Consider the following 19,570-nt stretch of genomic DNA (forward strand, 5'->3'; position numbering starts at 1 on the left):
CATAGTTGCTCCCATCGAACTTGACAGAAATAATTTCATTCTTTTCCAAAGCCATGTCGAAAAGAATACAAAATAAAAACTGTTCGAAGCAAGCAAGATAAGCAGTAATCAAATTTAAGAGAGTCAAAAACTGAGAAAAGTAACCTCTTACAGTCACAAATTGTCCAAGATCCAGCAATAGGAGAAAACTGGATATACAGTCCAGAAAAGGAAAGTCTGGATGCAGCCGCCCAAAGGAGATGTATAGATCTCTCTGAAAGCTTCTCGGATCTCAATAAAAATTTCAGAATATGATGAGGAGGGCTCGGTGACACTTCCTTTCAAATCTTATTGCAAACTGATGTCATATGAGAGAGATCCAATGAAATCTCTCTTACTAGATGCACAAAACACAGGGAAATGGTCCTTGGAAAGATCAAAACAGTTCAGAACCAATCGACAATGATAATAGCTTTCAAACTGATTCAGGAAAGAAGAGAGATGGATCAAAGAGCAGCCTGCTCTGATACCATGTCAGTTCGTGAGAAGATGAAAGAGCTAGAAGAGAAACACAAGTCCAGATCTGTTAGGGTTGATCAATCTAATCGAACCAACCCAGAAAAGATGTATTTATATTAAACTCAAGTGAATGGACAAGATTGTCCTTACAGAGAAAATAAAAGAGCTGTACACTAATGTACACACCTATTACAGTACAGGAAAGAATAATAAAATGCAGTAGAATTACAAAACTACCCTTTATTTTCTCTACATACCCAAACTACAAATCATGTCCATTATTATTATTATTATTATTATTATTATTATTATTATTCAAATGAAGGTTGCTTTCAAATATTCACAAGGGCGAATGCTAACCTTCATCATCATCATCATCATCCAAACCTTATCCCAACTATATGGGGTTGACAACATGAATCCTGTTTCACCATTCCGTTTTGTTTAATGCCATATCCATTGTTATGGGAACTTAGATAATTTCTAACTATTTTGACCCATGTGCTTTTTGGTCTACTCCTAGACCTTCTAGCCTTTTGAACTTGCAACATATCAATTCTTCTTATGGGTGCTATTGGTGGTCTTCTATGCGCATGGCCAAATCTTCTTAGTCTACTTTCTCTCATTTTATCATCTATTGGAGCTACTGGTTCTTTCAAATGACTTCATTTTTAACCCTATCCTTCTTAGTTTTTCCACTCATTCATCCCAAAGTACACTTCTTTGCCACATTTTTTTGGATTTTGTTTCTTGACTACCCAACATCCTGTTCCATACAACATAGCTGGCTTTACAATTGTTTTATAAAATTTTCTTTTCAATTTAAGTGGTATTTGTTTGTTACATAAGGCTTTGGATGCACTCCTCCATTTTTGCCATCATGCTCAGCTCTATTCTATGGCCAACATCCCCCTCAACCTCTCGCTTGTTATGAATTATTGAACCAAGGTACAGGGAAAGGTCGCATTGCATTATCTCTTGGTCTTCAATGAGTCCAATCCTAAGTGTATTCTCATTTGCGCTCCTATTATTGTTACTATTGTTATTATTATTATTATTATTAAAATTGCATATAATATATTCTATTTTAGTCATACTTATTTTAAAACGCTTGTTTCTACGGTATTTGTCCATAAACTAAACTTTGCGTTTAATCCTTCATTAGTTTTATTAATTAAAACAATGTCCTTAGCAAACAATATGCACCATGAAACCTCCTCCTGAATATGTTTAGTGAATTTATTATTCATCTATGATCAATGCAAATAAATAAGGACTAAGTGATGAACCTTGGTGAAGATCCATTGTAACTGCAAAATTTGATGTCTCTCTCACAAGTGTTCTAACATTGGTTATTGCACCCTTATATATATCCTTAATTAGATCTATATACCTACTAGGGACTCCTTTCTTTTTCAAGATCCGCTATATTATCTCTTTGGTGACTATGCTTATCATTGAACATCATATGGAGATCTCTCTTCTCTCTAAACTTTTCTATCAATTGTCTCAATAGAAAGATGGCTTCCATGGTTGATCTTCCTGGCATAAACCCAAATTGGTTCTCTAATAACCTTTGCTCAATTATTCTCTCCCAGAGTATCAAAGTGTGGTTCATGAGTTTAATCCCTTGATAGTTTTTTACAACTTTGTATGCCACCTTTATTATTAAATATAGGCACCATACTGCTCTTTCTGCATTCATTAGGCATCTTCTCTTCTTTTATTATCTTATTAAATAGCTTAGTTAGCCATAATAAACCTACCTCTCCCATACCTTTCTCACGCCTCTATTTGAATATTATTTGGTTCTAATGCCTTTCACTCCATCTTATTTAGTGCCTCCAAAAAATCTAGAGCACTCCTTCGCAGGTAAAAAATGAAGAGTCCTACTGCAATCAGGATTCTTCCCCCTTCTCCATTTCTTCCTGATTTTGGTGATCAACCCTAGATCTGCTACAAGGGGTTCTAGATCCACCAAAAAAAAAACAAAAAACAAAAAACCGGCCACCTTTGAGGTCTTCGATCAGCCCTCTAACTCATCATGCAGTTGGCTGATCTAAGGCTGCATGATGGGAGCACAGAAAAAAACTCAAATCCTGCTCAGATACCAAGTAGAAATCTGCAGAAATAAAAAACTGTAGAAAAAGATGAAGAAAAGAAGAGTTTTTGTGAGAAGAGAGGAGAGAAAGAATAGAGAAAAGAATGAGAGAACAATCAGATCTGGCTGCTCCTCTCATTATTATTTATACTTAAAGTAAAAAATATGTACAAAGAACTTAAAAAAGGCACTTCAAAACACTCCAAAGGGTCCCAACAAGTGTGCTGTGGTCCCCACTACCTATCTAAACAAAATTGACTCATAAATCTACACAAAATCCATAACACTAAGCAAGGGGTGAATAGAGATCAACTGTTTTGGGCTAAATTATAAATATCATTATAGGGTTGGATGGCTTGGCTATGCCCTTTGCATTGCACAAATCATATTCTGATTAATAAAATTTTGTTCCTTGTTGCTGATCATATATGTATGCATGTAGTTTGGGTCCTAATCAGTTTGGAACAACCAAAACGGAAAAACTGATCCCAATCCAATTTAGTTGGGGCAAAATATTAAAACCCAGAACCAAGCCAATTATAATCAGGGCATGTAATCGGACCTAGATCCTATATAATGGGGTTGGGTTGGTTTGGTTCTGTTAGGTCTGCCTGATCCAATAACAGTCCTATACCTTAACCATTACACCCAACATATTGAAAGCAGGTGTAGTTCTATATTTTGTCTTCCTACAACCACTACCAGCTAATGTTTCTTGGACATTGATCACCAAACCATTTCCAGTAGGAAGCAAAGATTACACAGCAATATCTTGAGTATTGCCAACACTGATCCCATGATTTAGATATTCTATCACAAGACCTCCCCCTCCAACACCGTTGTTTGAAGGATTAGTACAGAGATAAGCATTCAGAACTTTATTCAATTCCCATGCTGTTTTAGCCAGTCTGGCATTATCCTTCACCACCTTCCTCTTGTACACTTTCCTAAAGTTCTTGCAAGGACCAGCCTCATGCAGGCCTCTTTTTAAATGAAGATTTCATTTATTTTCCCATGCTGATATTTATATCCCTCCCTAATTAGTATTCAAACAATGGGTCCTGAAACCTGAAATTACTAAAGTTGGAAACTCATGTTGAACATTAATCCTATTAACCCGACTCAATCTAGGTCGGGTTGAACGGGTCAATCCATAACATCATTAGACAGAGATCTTGCCTTGGGATTAAAATATTAGGTAATGTTTACATTTATACACACACACATCTGCCATTGGAGAGAGATATGTTGCTGCTGCTGCTGCTTCTTACTGACTGTTTTGTTCATGCCTCCATGGCTCATATGCCATTGGAGAAGGATGAGGGGGTGGTGACAGTGGTGGTATTGCTTCTGTTCCCATTAGCCACTGCTTTTCTGCCATCAGCCACCTTTTCTACTTGCAACTGTTGGCCACCTCTTCTATTTGATGCCATCGATCGTTCTTGTCTCTGCTACTTGCTCCCAGATCTAGTTGCTAATCTTGTGGTTAACCACTACTATAATTTTTTTGATCAACATACTACTATAATTGTCTGGATCTGGTCTTTAATACCCTTATCAACACTTTGAACAGGTTGTCACTGCTAGCTGAACAGTGCCGACATGCTGCTGCAATGCCATTGAGGATAGTGAGTGACTGTGTATTAAGTGTTACAGGGGTGAAGCATACTGGGGAAACTAAAGTTCCTAATCCTAGTCAATTGAATCAGTTGGATCTTAGCTGTGGTCTGACCTGTCCCTGCTAAATGGGCCAACTGATTCAATGGATTGATCACCTGGTCAATGGGTTTTTGCAATCAACCACTTGGGCCAGCTACAGGTTGAAAACACTGGGATAAATAATTCAATTACATTAAAAGCATGTAAAACAGACAAGTTTTGACCCATGAAAAATAGGCTGAAAGAAAAAATGACACTGCACCAATTTTTCACAAATTTCAAGCCTCTCTAATACTATTTAACTTTTAAAATGACTAACCCTATTCCTTAGACACTGACAAACTAGAAAACAAATTTGAAAAGATTATAAAAATATTAAAATCCAATGCATCCAAAAATTACAAAATTGACATTGGATGAAGAATTAGAAGAAAACTGATTTCTTTCTCAATTAGTTATTTTCCTTGCTCCTATGCCTGCATCACCAAGGAGTAAGCAAAGTTAATAGGTGAAGTTCCTTTCAATGTCTCCAAACATTGCAAGGGCCGCACTATGAACTTGTGGCAAAGTACTGTTGAAGGGTATAATGAGAGGGAAAAATGGAAAATGTGGTTAAATTAGTATTTCAATGCCCTTCTAAAGTTCCAAGGATGTGCAAGTCCTTTTACTAATTAAGAATGATATACTCTTCCATTGAATGACTAATTGTTTTATTTGGTTAGTACTTTTGATGTCCTTGATCATACATTTTCCATCTCTCTCTAATGAGTAACAAGGATGTATGCTATCAAGAGGGAATAAATCTACCATTTTTTATATAAATATAAATACCTTATGTCTTTTAGGCAACTGATGTTGATGTAGTTCCAAGGATGAGTAGGAGACTTACTCTGTTTCCAACTTTACTCAACTGATTTTAACTTCTGCAACAATTTGTTTCAACAATTTGTTCTTAAGTTGTAATTTTCATGTAGAGTAATGCTTTTGACTTCTGATTTTTGACATGTTTCTATGACAGCATGTTTTGGCCGCATCAGAAGAGATTAAGAAAATGGCACACTGGGAGGTTGATGTTCAAGTTGATATCTTCCATGCAAAATCTGGTGCAAATCGTCTTGTCAGTGGCTTGTTTAAGGGGAAAACACTTTTGTATTCAGATCTTAAACATGTGGTCTTGCGAATCTTGCCAAAATATGGATCAGAAGCAGAAGAAAATGCAATTCTGGTTTCTTCTCACATTGATACTGTTTTCTCAACGTATGTTTCCTTTGTTTGTCTTCTTCTGTGGTTAAAAATTTTCTGAGTAGGACTGCTAGTGATACAGACCTTGGGAGTACTTTGAACCTGTTAACCATTCTTGAAAATGTTTTCTTGGATCCCTCTAAGGATGATATCAGAATTTGGACCCCGTCCTCCTTCGGTACTTTCTCTTGTGCTTCATTCTTTGAAACCTTATCTCAGCCTTCTGCCTCTAGTGGTCTTGTCTTTCCCTGTTAAAGAGGATTGGAGCAAGCCCATTCCTCCTCGGGTTGGTAGTTTTTGTTGGGAAACATTCTTGGAAAGAATTAACACAATGATTTGCTTTAAAGAAAGTGACCCAATTCTTGTCTATCCCCACATAGGTGTATTCTCTGCAAAGTTGAAGGGGGAACTGGTTACCACCTATTGATTTCTTGTGGTCTTGCTTGTTTGCTAGAACTATTTTGGAATGGGTTTTCTCCCTTTTTGGGTGTAGCTGGACCCCCTCCCCTTGAATGTGCAAAGCTTCTTCTCTCCTTACTTTGGTTAGCCTTTAAAAAGAGGGAGAATTATGTGGAGATGTATTAGGGCTGAAGTCTGTTGGTCTATCTGGGAAGAAAGAAACTCACGTACCTTCTCAGAAAAAGGAAAGAACCATTGAGAATGTAATGGAGTTCATACACTTAAGGGTGGCTCGCTGGCTGAAATCCCTGAACCTATTCATAGTTTTCTCCTTTGATGACTTGCTAAGAAATTGGTTAGAAATAGCTAATTTTGCCCAGGTTAATAAGGTTTCTTCTCCCTCTTAGGCATCTCCCCCCTGGATTCATAAAGCTGAATTTTGATGGAAATAGTTTAAGGAACCCAGGTCTCTCTGGTTTAGGGGGAGTGTTTAGGAATGAGGAAGGGCTTATTATAGCCATGTTCTCAGGCCCTATTGGAGAAGGAGATTCTCTTAGCGCTGAGATCCTTGCGGCTCTGGAAGGTGCCCAAAGAGCAAGGGAGTTGAACCTAAGGAAAGTGGTTATTGAAGGTGACTTAGAGGTGGTGGTGAGATGGCTAAAGGAAGATAACTCTGGTATCTGGAACTACATCAATGAAAAGAAAAAGCTTAAGTGGCCGACTAGGGACATTGAGGTGAAATACAGTTGGGTAAAGAGAACTGCTAACTCACTTGCTGATGGGCTAGACAAGCAAGGGGTGAATAGGGGAAGGGGATCTTTCTTTTGGGATCATTTCTAATTTTGTATCCTTTGTTTTGCTCTAATGGGGGAGTTAAGAAAGTTTACCTCCCCCCTCTCTTGTAATTAAAGTTTCTTATTCTTAATAAATTCTGCCGTTACTGATAAAAAAAACAAATACAAATAGGAATAAATAGAGAGGATTAAGAAAAGATTGACTACTCAAAACTCAGGTATTAGTGGTATTCTGCTCCAAACTAGATTTTTGTAGGTTTCAAAACTGAACTTGAATTAGAACTCCTCTCGGAACTGTTCTACTACAGTAAAAAATGGTGTCAAGCTAGTTTCTTGTGCGAACACGGTGATAGAGGGATTGGAAAGCGCCAAATGGGCTAACTACTCAAAACCCAAACTCCCAATACTTGAAAACCCTAGCTGGGGTTGAGTTACAACTCAAATAAGAGAGAAAAAAACCAAAAGACCCCCACAGAAATAGCCCCCTCTCTTTTAATAGCTGGCTGGAAAATCCAACTAAGATATTTACTCAAAAGCCCCTACAATGTCCCCCCTTCACAAACAACTCCATAGGAACAAAAATTAATTTCGAACAACCCCCAAAAGATAATTTTTGTTACAAAATACCCAAGAGACCAAAACCCAATGGATGTGCACCCAACTGCCCTTACTAGAATCTAAATTAAAAAATGACGAAAATACCCCTGGGCCCAAACTGACAACAAAGCCACCAAAAACAACTATTTGGCATCCTACTTCAAAACAAACAAGTTCAGAACATTTTTACATCATTTCTTCTTTATTTATTGGCTCATCAATTGCCCCTGCTTATGGATCATTGCCCATTTTATTTTTTCCTTCTTTCTATTTCTTTTTTTTTTCGAATAGATCCATGTTATTCATCAGAACATAGAAAAGGAAGGAGAAAAGATTTTGTGGGCGTAAGATATCTTGGATACTTAATGTTCCATTCATGAATTTTTGGTTGATGACAAGGAGTCTCATTAACAATTAATTTTCCCATATAAAAAACAATTGATTGTCCCTTATCAAGTCTCAATCCTTCCCTATATTCCTCATTTTGAAACTAGGTACTAATAAAAAGACCATTACCCAGTGTTGGTTCCGGATATTTGGGGCCTTGGGTGGGGTGGACTGGATACAATCCTAACATTTCACATTTTTTTGCATGAAGGCGAAGGTATGGATCAGGCCATGCATGATGAGCCCAAAAAGGCGAAGGTATGCAAGAAAAATTATCCTAAAGACCATTCATTCTGTTGGAGAGTTGACCAGACATGCAAGGGTCTGTGTCTGATATATGGATTTGGTACTGTGTCTGGGTTATGGATCAGATATTGGGCTTTATGGTTAGGGCTATTTCTGGCTTATATCCATTAGGGTAATTTAGGTCTTACAAGTTTCTATTGTTTAAGTCATGGGTTATGTTTCCCTATGGATCATGTGTTTCTATGTTGAATTAAAGGGCTCTTCTATTTAAAGTCTTTTATGGTCATTTGAGGAAGTGAGAAGCTACCAAACCAAACTATGTTAAGTTAGTATGTCTTTCTGTTTATCATTTCCTAATCCACATGCTGACAATCTTCCCCCTTAATTGTCCATAATTGTTGCATAGGAAATTTGGGAGACAAGATCAGTATAATCTTTGCTTTTTTTTTTTCCTGTTTTTGTTGTTTAAGTTGGAACAGTTTCTTTGATTTTCAGGGAAGGAGCTGGTGATTGCAGTTCATGTGTTGCTGTTATGTTGGAACTTGCCCGGGGGATTTCTCAATGGGCTCATGGATTTAAAAATGCTGTTATATTTTTGTTTAACACTGGGGAAGAGGAGGGTCTTAATGGTGCTCATAGTTTTATAACACAGGTTTGGAGTATTTGACATGCCTCCTACTGTGCTTCATTTTTTTTTAACTCATTTGTAATATTGGTAAAGATATCATTCATTGCTACAGGTTAATCTACATCATTCTTACAATCATACATGGAAATTATCCTTTACTGATAAAAAATCAAGTACACCAAGATGGAAATTGTAGTACTATTTGAAAAGTGCTAGAATCTGTTTGTATAGGTAGCAGGATATAAATGTCATTTTTTCTTTGTTTTATTTAAGTAGGGGCAGTTTAGTCAATGCATATCATATTATTATAATAAACAGAGATGTTTTACAGTTAGGAGATCAGTTCAGTTTGATCTCATCTGCTTTTAGTCCTATTTTCTATTCTCCCTCCTCTTTCTCTCTTCTCTTCTTCTTACTACCCAGTTTGCTTTCAAACTTGTTTTCTCCTTGTTTTCTTTTATTCTGAGATTTATTCTAGGCTGATTACATGGTATTAGAGCACCATTAATCACCTGGATAGGTTTCAGTTTTTTTGTCCCCAGCCCTGCGCATAGGAGATTCTTACCTCTACGCAGAGAAGAATTACCAATTGATTTTTCTAGACTGATCGCATCAAGGATAGGAGGGCTTTCGTGCCTCAGCCTGGGTTGGTTTGTGTTGATTGAGTGGAGTTTTGAGATTCCTCTATTCGACAGTTCAAAGTGGGAATTGGAGTATGTTTAGGCTAGTTGATTTAACAGTTGAGTACTCTATCAGTTCATGTGTTTGGGTAATGGAAGAGTAAGAAGCAGAGTGTGGTTGCTTGTAGTGCTAAAGCGAAGTACAGGGCGATGGCTCATACCACTTGTGTAATCTGGTTGGAGCATCTACTTTAAGATATTGGAGTGGTTATTTCTAAGCTCATCAAGTATTTTGTGACTGTTAATGAAGTGGTATTTCGGTCTTTGTACCTGTTGAGATTGCTGAGTTGTTCTATTATGTTAGTTCGAGTGCCTCTTACTTAAATAAGGGCACTGATGTCTTTTCCTATCACATTAATAATATAATAACAGGTCTGGCCGAAAGGAGGGTTGAATTTTTCCCTAATTCGAACCAGACCTTTTCTCTCTTTCTTCCTTTTCCTTCCTTCTTCTTGCTTACTTGCTTTACTTGACTGCTAACGGACAAACAGACTTCTAGGGCAGGCCGAACTTCAACATGGTATCAGAGCCAAATTAAACAAATCGGACTTGCCTAGAATTCTGTCTTCTGCGCATTCGACCTAGTTTTTTTTCTTTGATTTCTCAGCCGTCGATTGGAGATTGGGAAAAGGGCTGAAAAGGAGTGATCACCCTCTTCCCTTGGAGGTGTCTATGCCTCCGGTTGTGTCGTGTGTGGTCGGTTGCTGTGTTTTCTAAGCCCTCTCCTAATCAATGTAGGGCTGGTACGTGTGGTGCAGTGGGTGTTTTCTTTCTTTGTGTGGTTGTCCTTCAGGCGATGAGGTAAGGAGTTTCTTTTATGCATAATTTCTGTTATGAAGCACATAAGAGGTATGGTACAGATCGTATGGAGGGGTTTCAGATTGTAGTGTGCTAGGGTTTATGCTGGTTTGTGTGTGATTCGAAGGGAAGTGGTGTTCACATAGTGGTGAAACTTTAGGTAGCTGTAGAGTAGGATCTTTGGTGTTACAAGTGCAACTTTCAGCACTTATTATTGCTGAAATCAGTGTGCAGAATTTGGTGAAGTGTCTGTGTGCAGTGTGCAGTGTGCAGTGTGTAGTGTGCAGAATTCGGTGATAAAAGAATTCAGCAATGGGAGATAACAGTGATAGTAAACCGAATGTGATGATATCTACTGACTACCTGAATGTCCAAATGACCTCCATTAAACTGAATGGGGAGAATTATGTCCCTTGGGCTAAGTCTGTAGAGGTTTTTTTGAAGGCAAAGAAGAAGGTGAAGCACATAAGAGAGGAGAAACCCCCCACTGATTCTCATGAGTACGAAGACCGGGAACATCACGTGGTTATGGAACAGTATGGAACCCAGAATTAGTGTGAACTTCATGTTTCTTGACACGACCAAAGAGGTGTGGGATCATGCTAAGAAATTGTATTCTGGTCAGGACAATACAATCAGGGTATATCAATTGTATCAGGAATACTTCAATCTGCAATAGGGCAATCAGAGTCTTGAGGAGTACTATGCCAGTATGAGAAACATCCGTAATGAGTTGAATGTCTATCACTCTCTCACTCTTGATGTCAAGATTCATCAACAACAGAGGGAGCAGCTTGATGTGACTCGGTTTCTGGTGGGGCTGAAATCCAAGTATGAACTAGTACGAGCCCAGATACTAGGAGGATTAGCCCTTCCATCTTTAGAGGAGGTGTTTGCTTGACTTCGGAGGACTTCCATTGGATCTATGGAAAACCCTAATGTCTCAGATAGATCAACATTTGTAGTATCGAGAGGTCGAGGTGTTAGAAGTGGGGCTCGAGGAGCCCAGTCTGGCCGTGGTGGCAGTAGTGGCCCAGTATATGGCCGGAGTGGTAGTGGTGGATCTACACATACCCGTGGTGGTGGTCGTACTGGAGGCAAAGATTCAGGGGGAGCTCGTGGTAGAGGACGTGGCTCGGGTCCACGGAGGTGTACTCATTGTGGTTTGGATGGACATACTATTAATTACTGCTATGACTTGCATGGTCCACACTCGACCTGGGCCAATCATGCCATGACTAGTGACACCAGTTCCAGTTTTAGACAGGAGAACCGTTCAGCTGATCAGATGCCTCCTACCTCTTCAGATGGTCCAGACAAGGAGATGGTGAGTGTTCCTCGTGATGAGTATGAAAGGTTTGTTCAATCCACATCGCAACACAACACAACTACTTTTGCACACTCAGGTATGGCTTGTTTGGCATCCACACCCAACCCTTGGATTATCGACTCTGGAGCCTTCGATCACATGATTGGAACTCCAGATGTGTTTTCTTCTCTCACTCATTGCTCAACATCACAATCCGTTACACTTGCTAATGGCTCCACATCATCTATTTGTGGTGTTGGTAATGTTGACCTGGACCCTGTATCCCTATCCTCAGTTTTGTATGTACCTAAGCTTCTATTTAATCTTATGTCTGTTAGTAAGCTGACCAAGTCACTTAATTGCTCCATTACATTTTACCCCTCTATGTGTGTTTTTCAGGATCTCAAGACGGGGATGAAGATTGGTGGAGGGCATGAAGCCGGTGGACTGTATTATCTTGATGGTGGTGGAAGAATGTCAACAGCCCTTCGGTCATCTATCTCTCCTCTCCAGTGGCATTGTAGATTTGGTCATCCTTCGCTGAAAGTGTTAAAGCCTTTGGTTCCTTCGTTGAGTCAACTTTCTGTTCTAGATTGTGAGTCGTGTCAATTTGGGAAACACCATCATGTTCCCTTTAGCTCTAGGGTTGATAATCGTGCATTGAGTCCTTTTTCTTTAATTCACTCAGATGTTTGGGGTCCTTATAAAGTGATGTCATATAATGGATACTGATATTTTGTTATTTTTGTTGATGAATTTTCAAGGATGATGTGGCTCTATTTAATGAAGGAAAGAAGTGAATTATTTACCATCTTCCAGAAATTTTATGCTGAGATTCGCAATCAATTTGGTGTTCACATTAAAATTTTCCGTTCTGATAATGGCCGTGAATATTTGTCTTCATCTTTTCAAGAATACTTGGACCAACATGGCATTATACACCAAACTTCATGTACTTACACCCCATAACAAAATGGGGTGGCTGAGAGAAAGAACCGGCATCTTTTAGAAATGGCACGCTCCCTCATGCACCACATGAATGTTCCCAAACCCTTTTGGAGTGATGCGATGCTCACCTCTTGTTTCTTAATTAATCGGATGCCCACGTCTATCCTTGATGGTCGTTCTCCATTTAATGTCTTGTTTCCCACCATGTCTCCGTTTCCGCTTTCTCCTCGGGTATTTGGGTGTGTCTGCTTCGTTCATAATCTGGGTCCCGGGAACGACAAATTAGATGCACGATCCCTTAAGTGCATATTCCTTGGCTATTCCCGGACTGAGAAAGGGTACAAGTGTTACCATCCCAGTTCTCGTCGTTCCTTGGTATGTGCTGATGTTACCTTCTTTGAGTCTACTCCGTTCTTTGTTGGGTCCGGTAATGCTTCTTCCTCCACATCACCTCCTCCTCTTCCCCTTCCTGTGGCTGATCCTCTTCCTCTTGTTCCAGCCGTGCCTATGTCCTTGCCTCCGGTGCCACCGCCCGTTGACCGTCCACCTATCCGTCACGTGTATACACATCACCCACGTGTACCGGCTGCGACTCCTCCGGCTTCATCACCGTCGGCAGATCCAGCTCTAGACCCGCCACCAGCCTCCGACCTTGATCTTCCTATTGCCTTACGGAAAGGTAAACGCACTTGTACCCTTCATCCTATTTCCAATTATGTTTCACTTACTCACCTTTCCGCCTCCCATCGCCAGTTCATCTCTTTGTTATCCTCGGTGGTTGTCCCTAAGGATGTCTAGGAAGCCCTTACTTCTCCAGAGTGGTGCCGTGCTATGGAAGAAGAGCTCTCTGCTCTCCATCATAATCACACTTGGGACCTCACCGCTCTTCCTCCTGGGAAACAGGATGTCGGTTGTAAGTGGGTTTATACCGTTAAGTACTTGCCTGATGGTCGTGTTGAGCGCCTAAAGGCGCGATTGGTAGCAAAAGGGTACTCCCAAACCTATGGTATTGACTACATAGAGACCTTCTCCCCGGTTGCTAAGATAGGGTCAGTTCGCGTTATCATCTCTCTTGCAGCTATGTATGATTGGCCCCTATATCAGCTGGATATCAAAAATGCATTTTTGCATGGTGATTTGCTCGAGGAGGTCTACATGGAGCAACCACCAGGGTTTGTTGCACAGGGGGAGGATGGTAAGGTATGCAGACTTAAGAAGGCTATATATGGACTTAAACAGTCCCCTCGAGCATGGTTTGGTAGGTTCAGTGAGGTGGTAAAGAAGTTTGGTATGAAACAGTGCCAAGTTGATCATTCTGTCTTCAGTCATGACTCTCCGGCAGGAAAAATACTACTGGTGGTGTATGTAGATGATATCGTTGTTACTGGGAATGATAAAATGGGCATTGACAGGTTGAAGGCCTTTCTACAGGAACACTTTCAGACAAAGGACCTTGGCAAATTGAAGTACTTCTTGGGCATAGAGGTAGCAAGATCTAAGCATGGTATTAATCTGTGTCAGAGGAAATATGTGCTTGATTTGCTGGAAGAAACAGGTTTGTTAGGTACGAAATCAACTGAGACACCTATGGAAACAAATACGAGGCTGAGCAGTGATATGGGTGAAGTATTTGAAGACCCTGGCAGATACTGACGACTTGTAGGCAAACTAAACTATCTAACCATTACTCGGCCAGATATTTCATTTGCGGTTAGTGTGGTGAGTCAGTTCAGGCAGAAACCTTTGGTCCCTCATTGGAATGCAGTGCTAAGGATTGTGAGGTATTTGAAAGGAGCTCCTGGCCGTGGTTTGCTATACAAAAGTGGCAGAAAACTGGAAATAGAAGGATACACTGATGCTGACTGGGCCGGTTCTATGTCTGATAGGCGGTCTACCACAGGCTATTGCACTTTTCTGGGGGGTAACCTGGTGACGTGGAAAAGTAAGAAGCAAACAGTTGTGGCAAGAAGCAGTGCAGAAGTAGAATATAGGGTTATGGCACATGCTGCTTGTGAATTAGTGTGGCTAAGGAGCCTTCTACAGGAGATAGGGTATGACATTAGTACTCCAATGAAGCTCTATTGTGACAATCAGGCTGCAATTCATATCTCTTCTAATCCGGTATTTCATGAAAGAACCAAGCACATTGAGGTTGGCTGTCATTTTGTGAGAGAGAAGGTGCTGAATGGAGTGATAGAGACTGCATATGTTAATACGGGAAACCAGTGGGCAGACTTGTTTACAAAAGGTTTGAGTCGGGGGAGAGTGGACTACATATGTAACAAGTTGGGATTATATGATATATACTCACCAGCTTGAGGGGGAGTGTTAGTGAAGGGGTATTTCGGTCTTTGTACCTGTTGAGATTGCTGAGTTGTTCTATTATGTTAGTTTGAGTGCCTCTTACTTAAATAAGGGCACTGATGTCTTTTCCTATCACATTAATAATATAATAACAGGTCTGGCCGAAAGGAGGATTCAATTTTTCCCTAATTCGAACCAGACCTTTTCTCTCTTTCTTCCTTCTTCTTGCTTGCTTGCTTTACTTGACTGCTAACGGACAAACAGACTTCTAGGGCAGGCCGAACTTCAACAGTGACAATCAAGCTACTATCCATTTATCCTATAATCCAATATTTCATGAAAGAACCAGACATATAGAAGTAAACTGCCACTTTGTAAGAGAGTCACAAGTGGTGACATTGTGACTCCTAACCTGAGATCAGAAGAACATGTATCCGATCTCTTTACAAAGGTCTCAGCTGGGCAAGGATGGACTACATTTATGGCAAGCTGGAGCTCTATGGCTTTTTTGCTCCAGCTTGAGGGGAAGTGTTAGAAGCTGTTGTATAGGCGGAAGGATATAAATGTCATTCTTTTCATTGTTTTATTTAAGTATGGGCAGTGTAGTCAAATTATACCATATTGTTATAATAAATAGAGATGGGCAGAAGTTAAGAGATCAGTTCAGTTTGATCTCCTCTCCTTTTAGCCCTATTTCTGTTCTTTATATTCTTTTATTCTGAGATTTATTCTAATCTGACTACAAAAGCCATACCTTTCTTTGAAGTGGTTGCTTATATATTTTCTTGATTTTTCAAAGCAATAAACTGTTATATTATTGTATATCTTCTGTGATTTCTTACCACTGGATTAGAAAACCAGATAATGGTGTGATTAACTTGTTGGGCAGAGATGGAGTTCACAGGGGGGATTTGAAACAGGGTCCTGTGCTACAGTCAAGGATTTCTTCTCATTTTATGTTTTAGGCAACTGCTCTGTTATTCTTCCTTTATTTTCTTTTAATAGAATTCTGATACTGTTACCTATAAAAGAAAAGGAATAAGAAATACACTGTTTCTTCAGAATCCTTTGACAGAGTATGGAAAAAATCTTCATCGAATTGTGGAATTAATGAATTGTCTCAGCTACAGACAATTTTTTGATAGGGCTTAGCAAAAGGAAAGTTCTTTTTTTTTTCTTTTTTTTTGCATTTCAAGGGGATTGGAGGGGTTTGGTTTTTCTTGGGTGATTATTCCTTTCTTTCTTTGTTGTGAGTGATTTCTTATCACCTTTTCCTCCTTTCTTTTCAATATATATTTTTTTTTCTATTTAGTTAAAAAATTGTCTGCAGCTGAGGTAAGAGGACCCCCCTCCCCCAAAGATCATGGTAAACTGTTAGTTTGTGCCATAGTGGTTCTTTTGAATAATTGAATCCATTTCAGAATACAGCATGGAAATCATATACACAGGAGCTGTGGAATCTCGTTAAGCAAGTGGTGATGCCATGATGGTTTCCAGAAAGCTTTACCAAAATACCTTACCTAGACCTAATATCATTGGCAAATCTTTATATATGAGGAATTGAGGATAAATTTGACGCACAAGAAGTGGCACCTCTCATGTGATTAGTAGGGCCTTCATCTGTGTCTTGGTGGAAATAGCCTTTCTGACAGGACTTCTAAAGGTCCAAATGATTTGTCTTTCACTGTCTAGGCAAAATCTCCAATCCTGGAAGGTCTTGAATTGTCAAGCCAATAGAGGATGGCAGCCTAAGGGGATTATATTGAATAGGTGTTGAACTGCTGTACAAAGTAAACAAGATTCACTCTTAATTGGGTTTAGAGGGTAATATGGAGTCCAGGAAAGATGATGGACTGATAGAAGTAATGGAATAGGATGATTTGAGATGACAATTAGAGGATGATTGGTTTAGTTAGGAATAAAAGGTAGTTGGGGGTCTAAACTAAGGACTAGGGTGATTCCATTTTTCTTTGTATACATTATATAATCATTCTGTTAATGATAAAAAATAGCCATAACTTGGAGGGAATGAAGAAACTATGGGTTTAAATAATTTAAGAGAGTTATTGGGGGGTAGATAGCTGGGGCTAGTCTACCAAAATGGGCTGACTTGTTTAATTTGTAACATTGTAATCCATTTATTCTTTTATGTCAAATCAATAAAATTTCAGTTACTGAAAAATATTTAAGAGAATTAGTTTTTGAAAATTTGGTTTGAAGATGGAAGGTAAGAGTTTTGTGTTCAAGGGATGCAGAATTGAAGGAAAGGCAACACTCAAGATCAGGGAAATGAACATGGCGATGGTTTTGTTGGTAGGCAGGGAGGCAATCGAATGGTGTCTACAATTCATAGAGGGGGCTTTACTTTCAGCAAGAAATACCTATTGAAGGAAGTTGAAAGCAGTAGATGAAGGGAACTATATTGCAGAAAGAAAGGAAAATGCAAAGAGGAGATACATAACTCTCTACAAATTCTTTGGGAAAGGTAAAAACAAGTTGTTTGCTTTGTTGAGGGAAGAAAAAGCGACTGATGGAAAGAGATTCTAGAGTCTTGCAGAAGTTCTTGAAGCATGAAGAAGAGGAATCAGAGGTGGCTAATAGAGCTGAAGAACTGAAGAACAGAGTAGGTCCAAAGAAGCTGGAATGACTAAAGAACTATTGTTAACAGGGCAAGGAAGGGGTAAGCTCAAAATGATAGCAAGTGGTGAGAAAGGGGACTGGAGAGACCAGTGTAAGTTCTCAGGCCTAGAAAAAGATAAAGCAATGATAATAAAATAATTGGAGCTTAAGGGTGCAGTAATCCTTACTCCTTTTGATAAAGACAAGGCATTAGTTGAAATAGTGGAGGGCGAGGTGGAAGTAGTAGCGGTAAATCTGAAGTCTTTGTTAGGAAATATCATTGTTATCATTGTTTGAAAGTGGTGTCCCACTATCTAATGCAAAGAGAATGGATGTAGAAGACAATGCCATCATTTGTATTTGGGGGCTTCCTTTTCACTTGTGGAAGAGGTGTTCAAGTTAAACATTTGGTTGTGCAGTACTAAGCTGGATGGTTTTTTGTGATCAGTCTTCACTTTGCTGCTATTTTCTTGAGTGGAGTTAGTTGAAAAACAGCCCACTTGATGTGTGGAACTGTTTGAGATTAGATGCAAACCAGAAAAGAGAACAAACAAGAGAAGTAGAGAAGAAAGAGCTGGCGGCAATGAGTGTTAGAGAGTAAGAGGTTCGAACATAACCTCTCTCTAACACTCTAAACATCTTATTAATAAATTAATCTTTGACAAATTACAGAGAGGCCCTTGAGAGAGCAGGAAAATACAAAAAACAGAATAATACAGAGTATGGGCCCAGAATAAGGCCCACAACAGAGAGAAACATAACATAACATAACATAACATAACATAACATAACATAACATAACATAACATAACATAACATAACATAACATGAACTAACTGTCTATGGGCCATTCGGCCCATCTTCTCTACACTCCCCCTCAAGCTGAGCATAGATGTTAATCATGCCCAGCTTGCCAGTGTCATGTTGAAGCCTTGCCTTGGAAATGCCCTTGGTGAGAAAATCTGCCAGTTGTCCGTCAGAAGTAATGAATGGAAGACACACTTCACCGGAGGAGACTCTTTCACGAATAAAGTGTCTATCAACCTCAATATGTTTGGTTCTATCATGTTGTACCGGGTTGTGAGCAATGTTGATGGCAGCCTGATTATCACAGTACAACATCATGGGTTTGTCATGATCTACCCCAAGTTCTTCCATTAATGACCTTAACCACAACAATTCCGAGACTCCATGTGCCATGGCTCTATATTCTGCTTCGGCGGAGGATCGAGCCACAACTGTTTGTTTCTTACTCCTCCAAGAGACAACATTACCAGCCACCAGACTGCAATACCCTGAAGTAGATCTTCTATCATCAATATTTCCAGCCCAATCAGCATCCGTATAGGCTTCGAGTTTCAGATGACCATGTTTGGCAAATAGAATTCCTTTTCCTGGAGAGCCTTTCAGATAGCACAAAATCCGTTCTGCTGCTGCCATATGGGTATCTCTAGGAGCATGCATGAACTGGCTAATGCAACTGACAGCATACGCAATATCTGGCCGAGTCATGCACAGGTACAAAAGCTTCCCAAGAAGTCTCTGAAAGACCCCTTTGTCTTCCAACAAAGTTCCATCCGAAGCTGAAAGTTTGTGACTCATATCAAGAGGAGTTGCAGCTGGTCTTGCACCCAATTTTCCAGTTTCAGACAACAAATCAAGGACATATTTCCTCTGGGAAATAAGAATCCCATCCCTGGATCTGGCAACTTCTATGCCAAGGAAATATCTCAACTCCCCCAGATCCTTAATCTCAAATTCTGTACGGAGGAAAGACTTAAGGCCCAGAATGCCTGAGACATCATCACCAGTCACTATAATGTCATCAACATACACAATGAGATACACTGCTAGAGACCCACTTTTCTTCACAAAAAGAGTATGATCTGACTGTGTCTGAACATAGCCGAATTTAACAAGTGCAGCTCTAAATCTCTCAAACCAGGCTCTAGGAGATTGTTTGAGGCCATAAAGAGATTTCTTCAATTTACATACCTTTCCTTGCATATCTTTCCCATACATTCCTGGAGGAAGACACATGTAGACCTCCTCATGTAAGTCACCATTCAGAAATGCATTCTTTACATCTAACTGATAGAGAGGCCAATCAAAGTGAGCTGCCAGAGATAAAAGAACCCTTACAGATGTCATCTTAGCAACGGGGGCAAAAGTCTCCAGATAGTCAATCCCATATGTCTGTGTGTAGCCCTTTGCAACAAGTCTGGCCTTGTACCTCTCAATAGTCCCATCTGCCCTGTATTTAATGGTAAAAACCCACTTGCATCCAACTGGATCCTTCCCTTCAGGCAAATCCACCACCTCCCAAGTACCATTTTCATGTAGAGCATCCATTTCAGCCTG

At 39.6% G+C, this 19,570-nt stretch overlaps 1 protein-coding gene across 8 annotated transcripts in view; it reads left to right on the top strand.

Moving 5' to 3' along the window:
• The window catches only part of LOC104594864 (Zn-dependent exopeptidases superfamily protein), a 109,818-nt gene that overhangs the window by 9,694 nt on the left and 80,554 nt on the right, over positions 1–19,570 (top strand). For 7 of the 8 annotated variants that reach the window (XM_010255387.3, XM_010255385.3, XM_010255388.3 and 4 more), the window contains 2 exons: positions 5,277–5,515; positions 8,419–8,575. In XM_010255387.3, the coding sequence (XP_010253689.1) occupies positions 5,277–5,515; positions 8,419–8,575 (396 nt within the window). Of the gene's footprint in view, positions 1–4,172; positions 5,516–8,418; positions 8,576–19,570 lie in introns of all 8 variants that reach the window. The other variant, XM_088897579.1, reaches the window with a different exon arrangement.

Source organism: Nelumbo nucifera, chromosome 2 (assembly GCF_055504915.1).
Source record: "Nelumbo nucifera cultivar China Antique chromosome 2, China Antique-T2T, whole genome shotgun sequence".
Taxonomy (NCBI): Eukaryota; Viridiplantae; Streptophyta; class Magnoliopsida; order Proteales; family Nelumbonaceae; genus Nelumbo; species Nelumbo nucifera.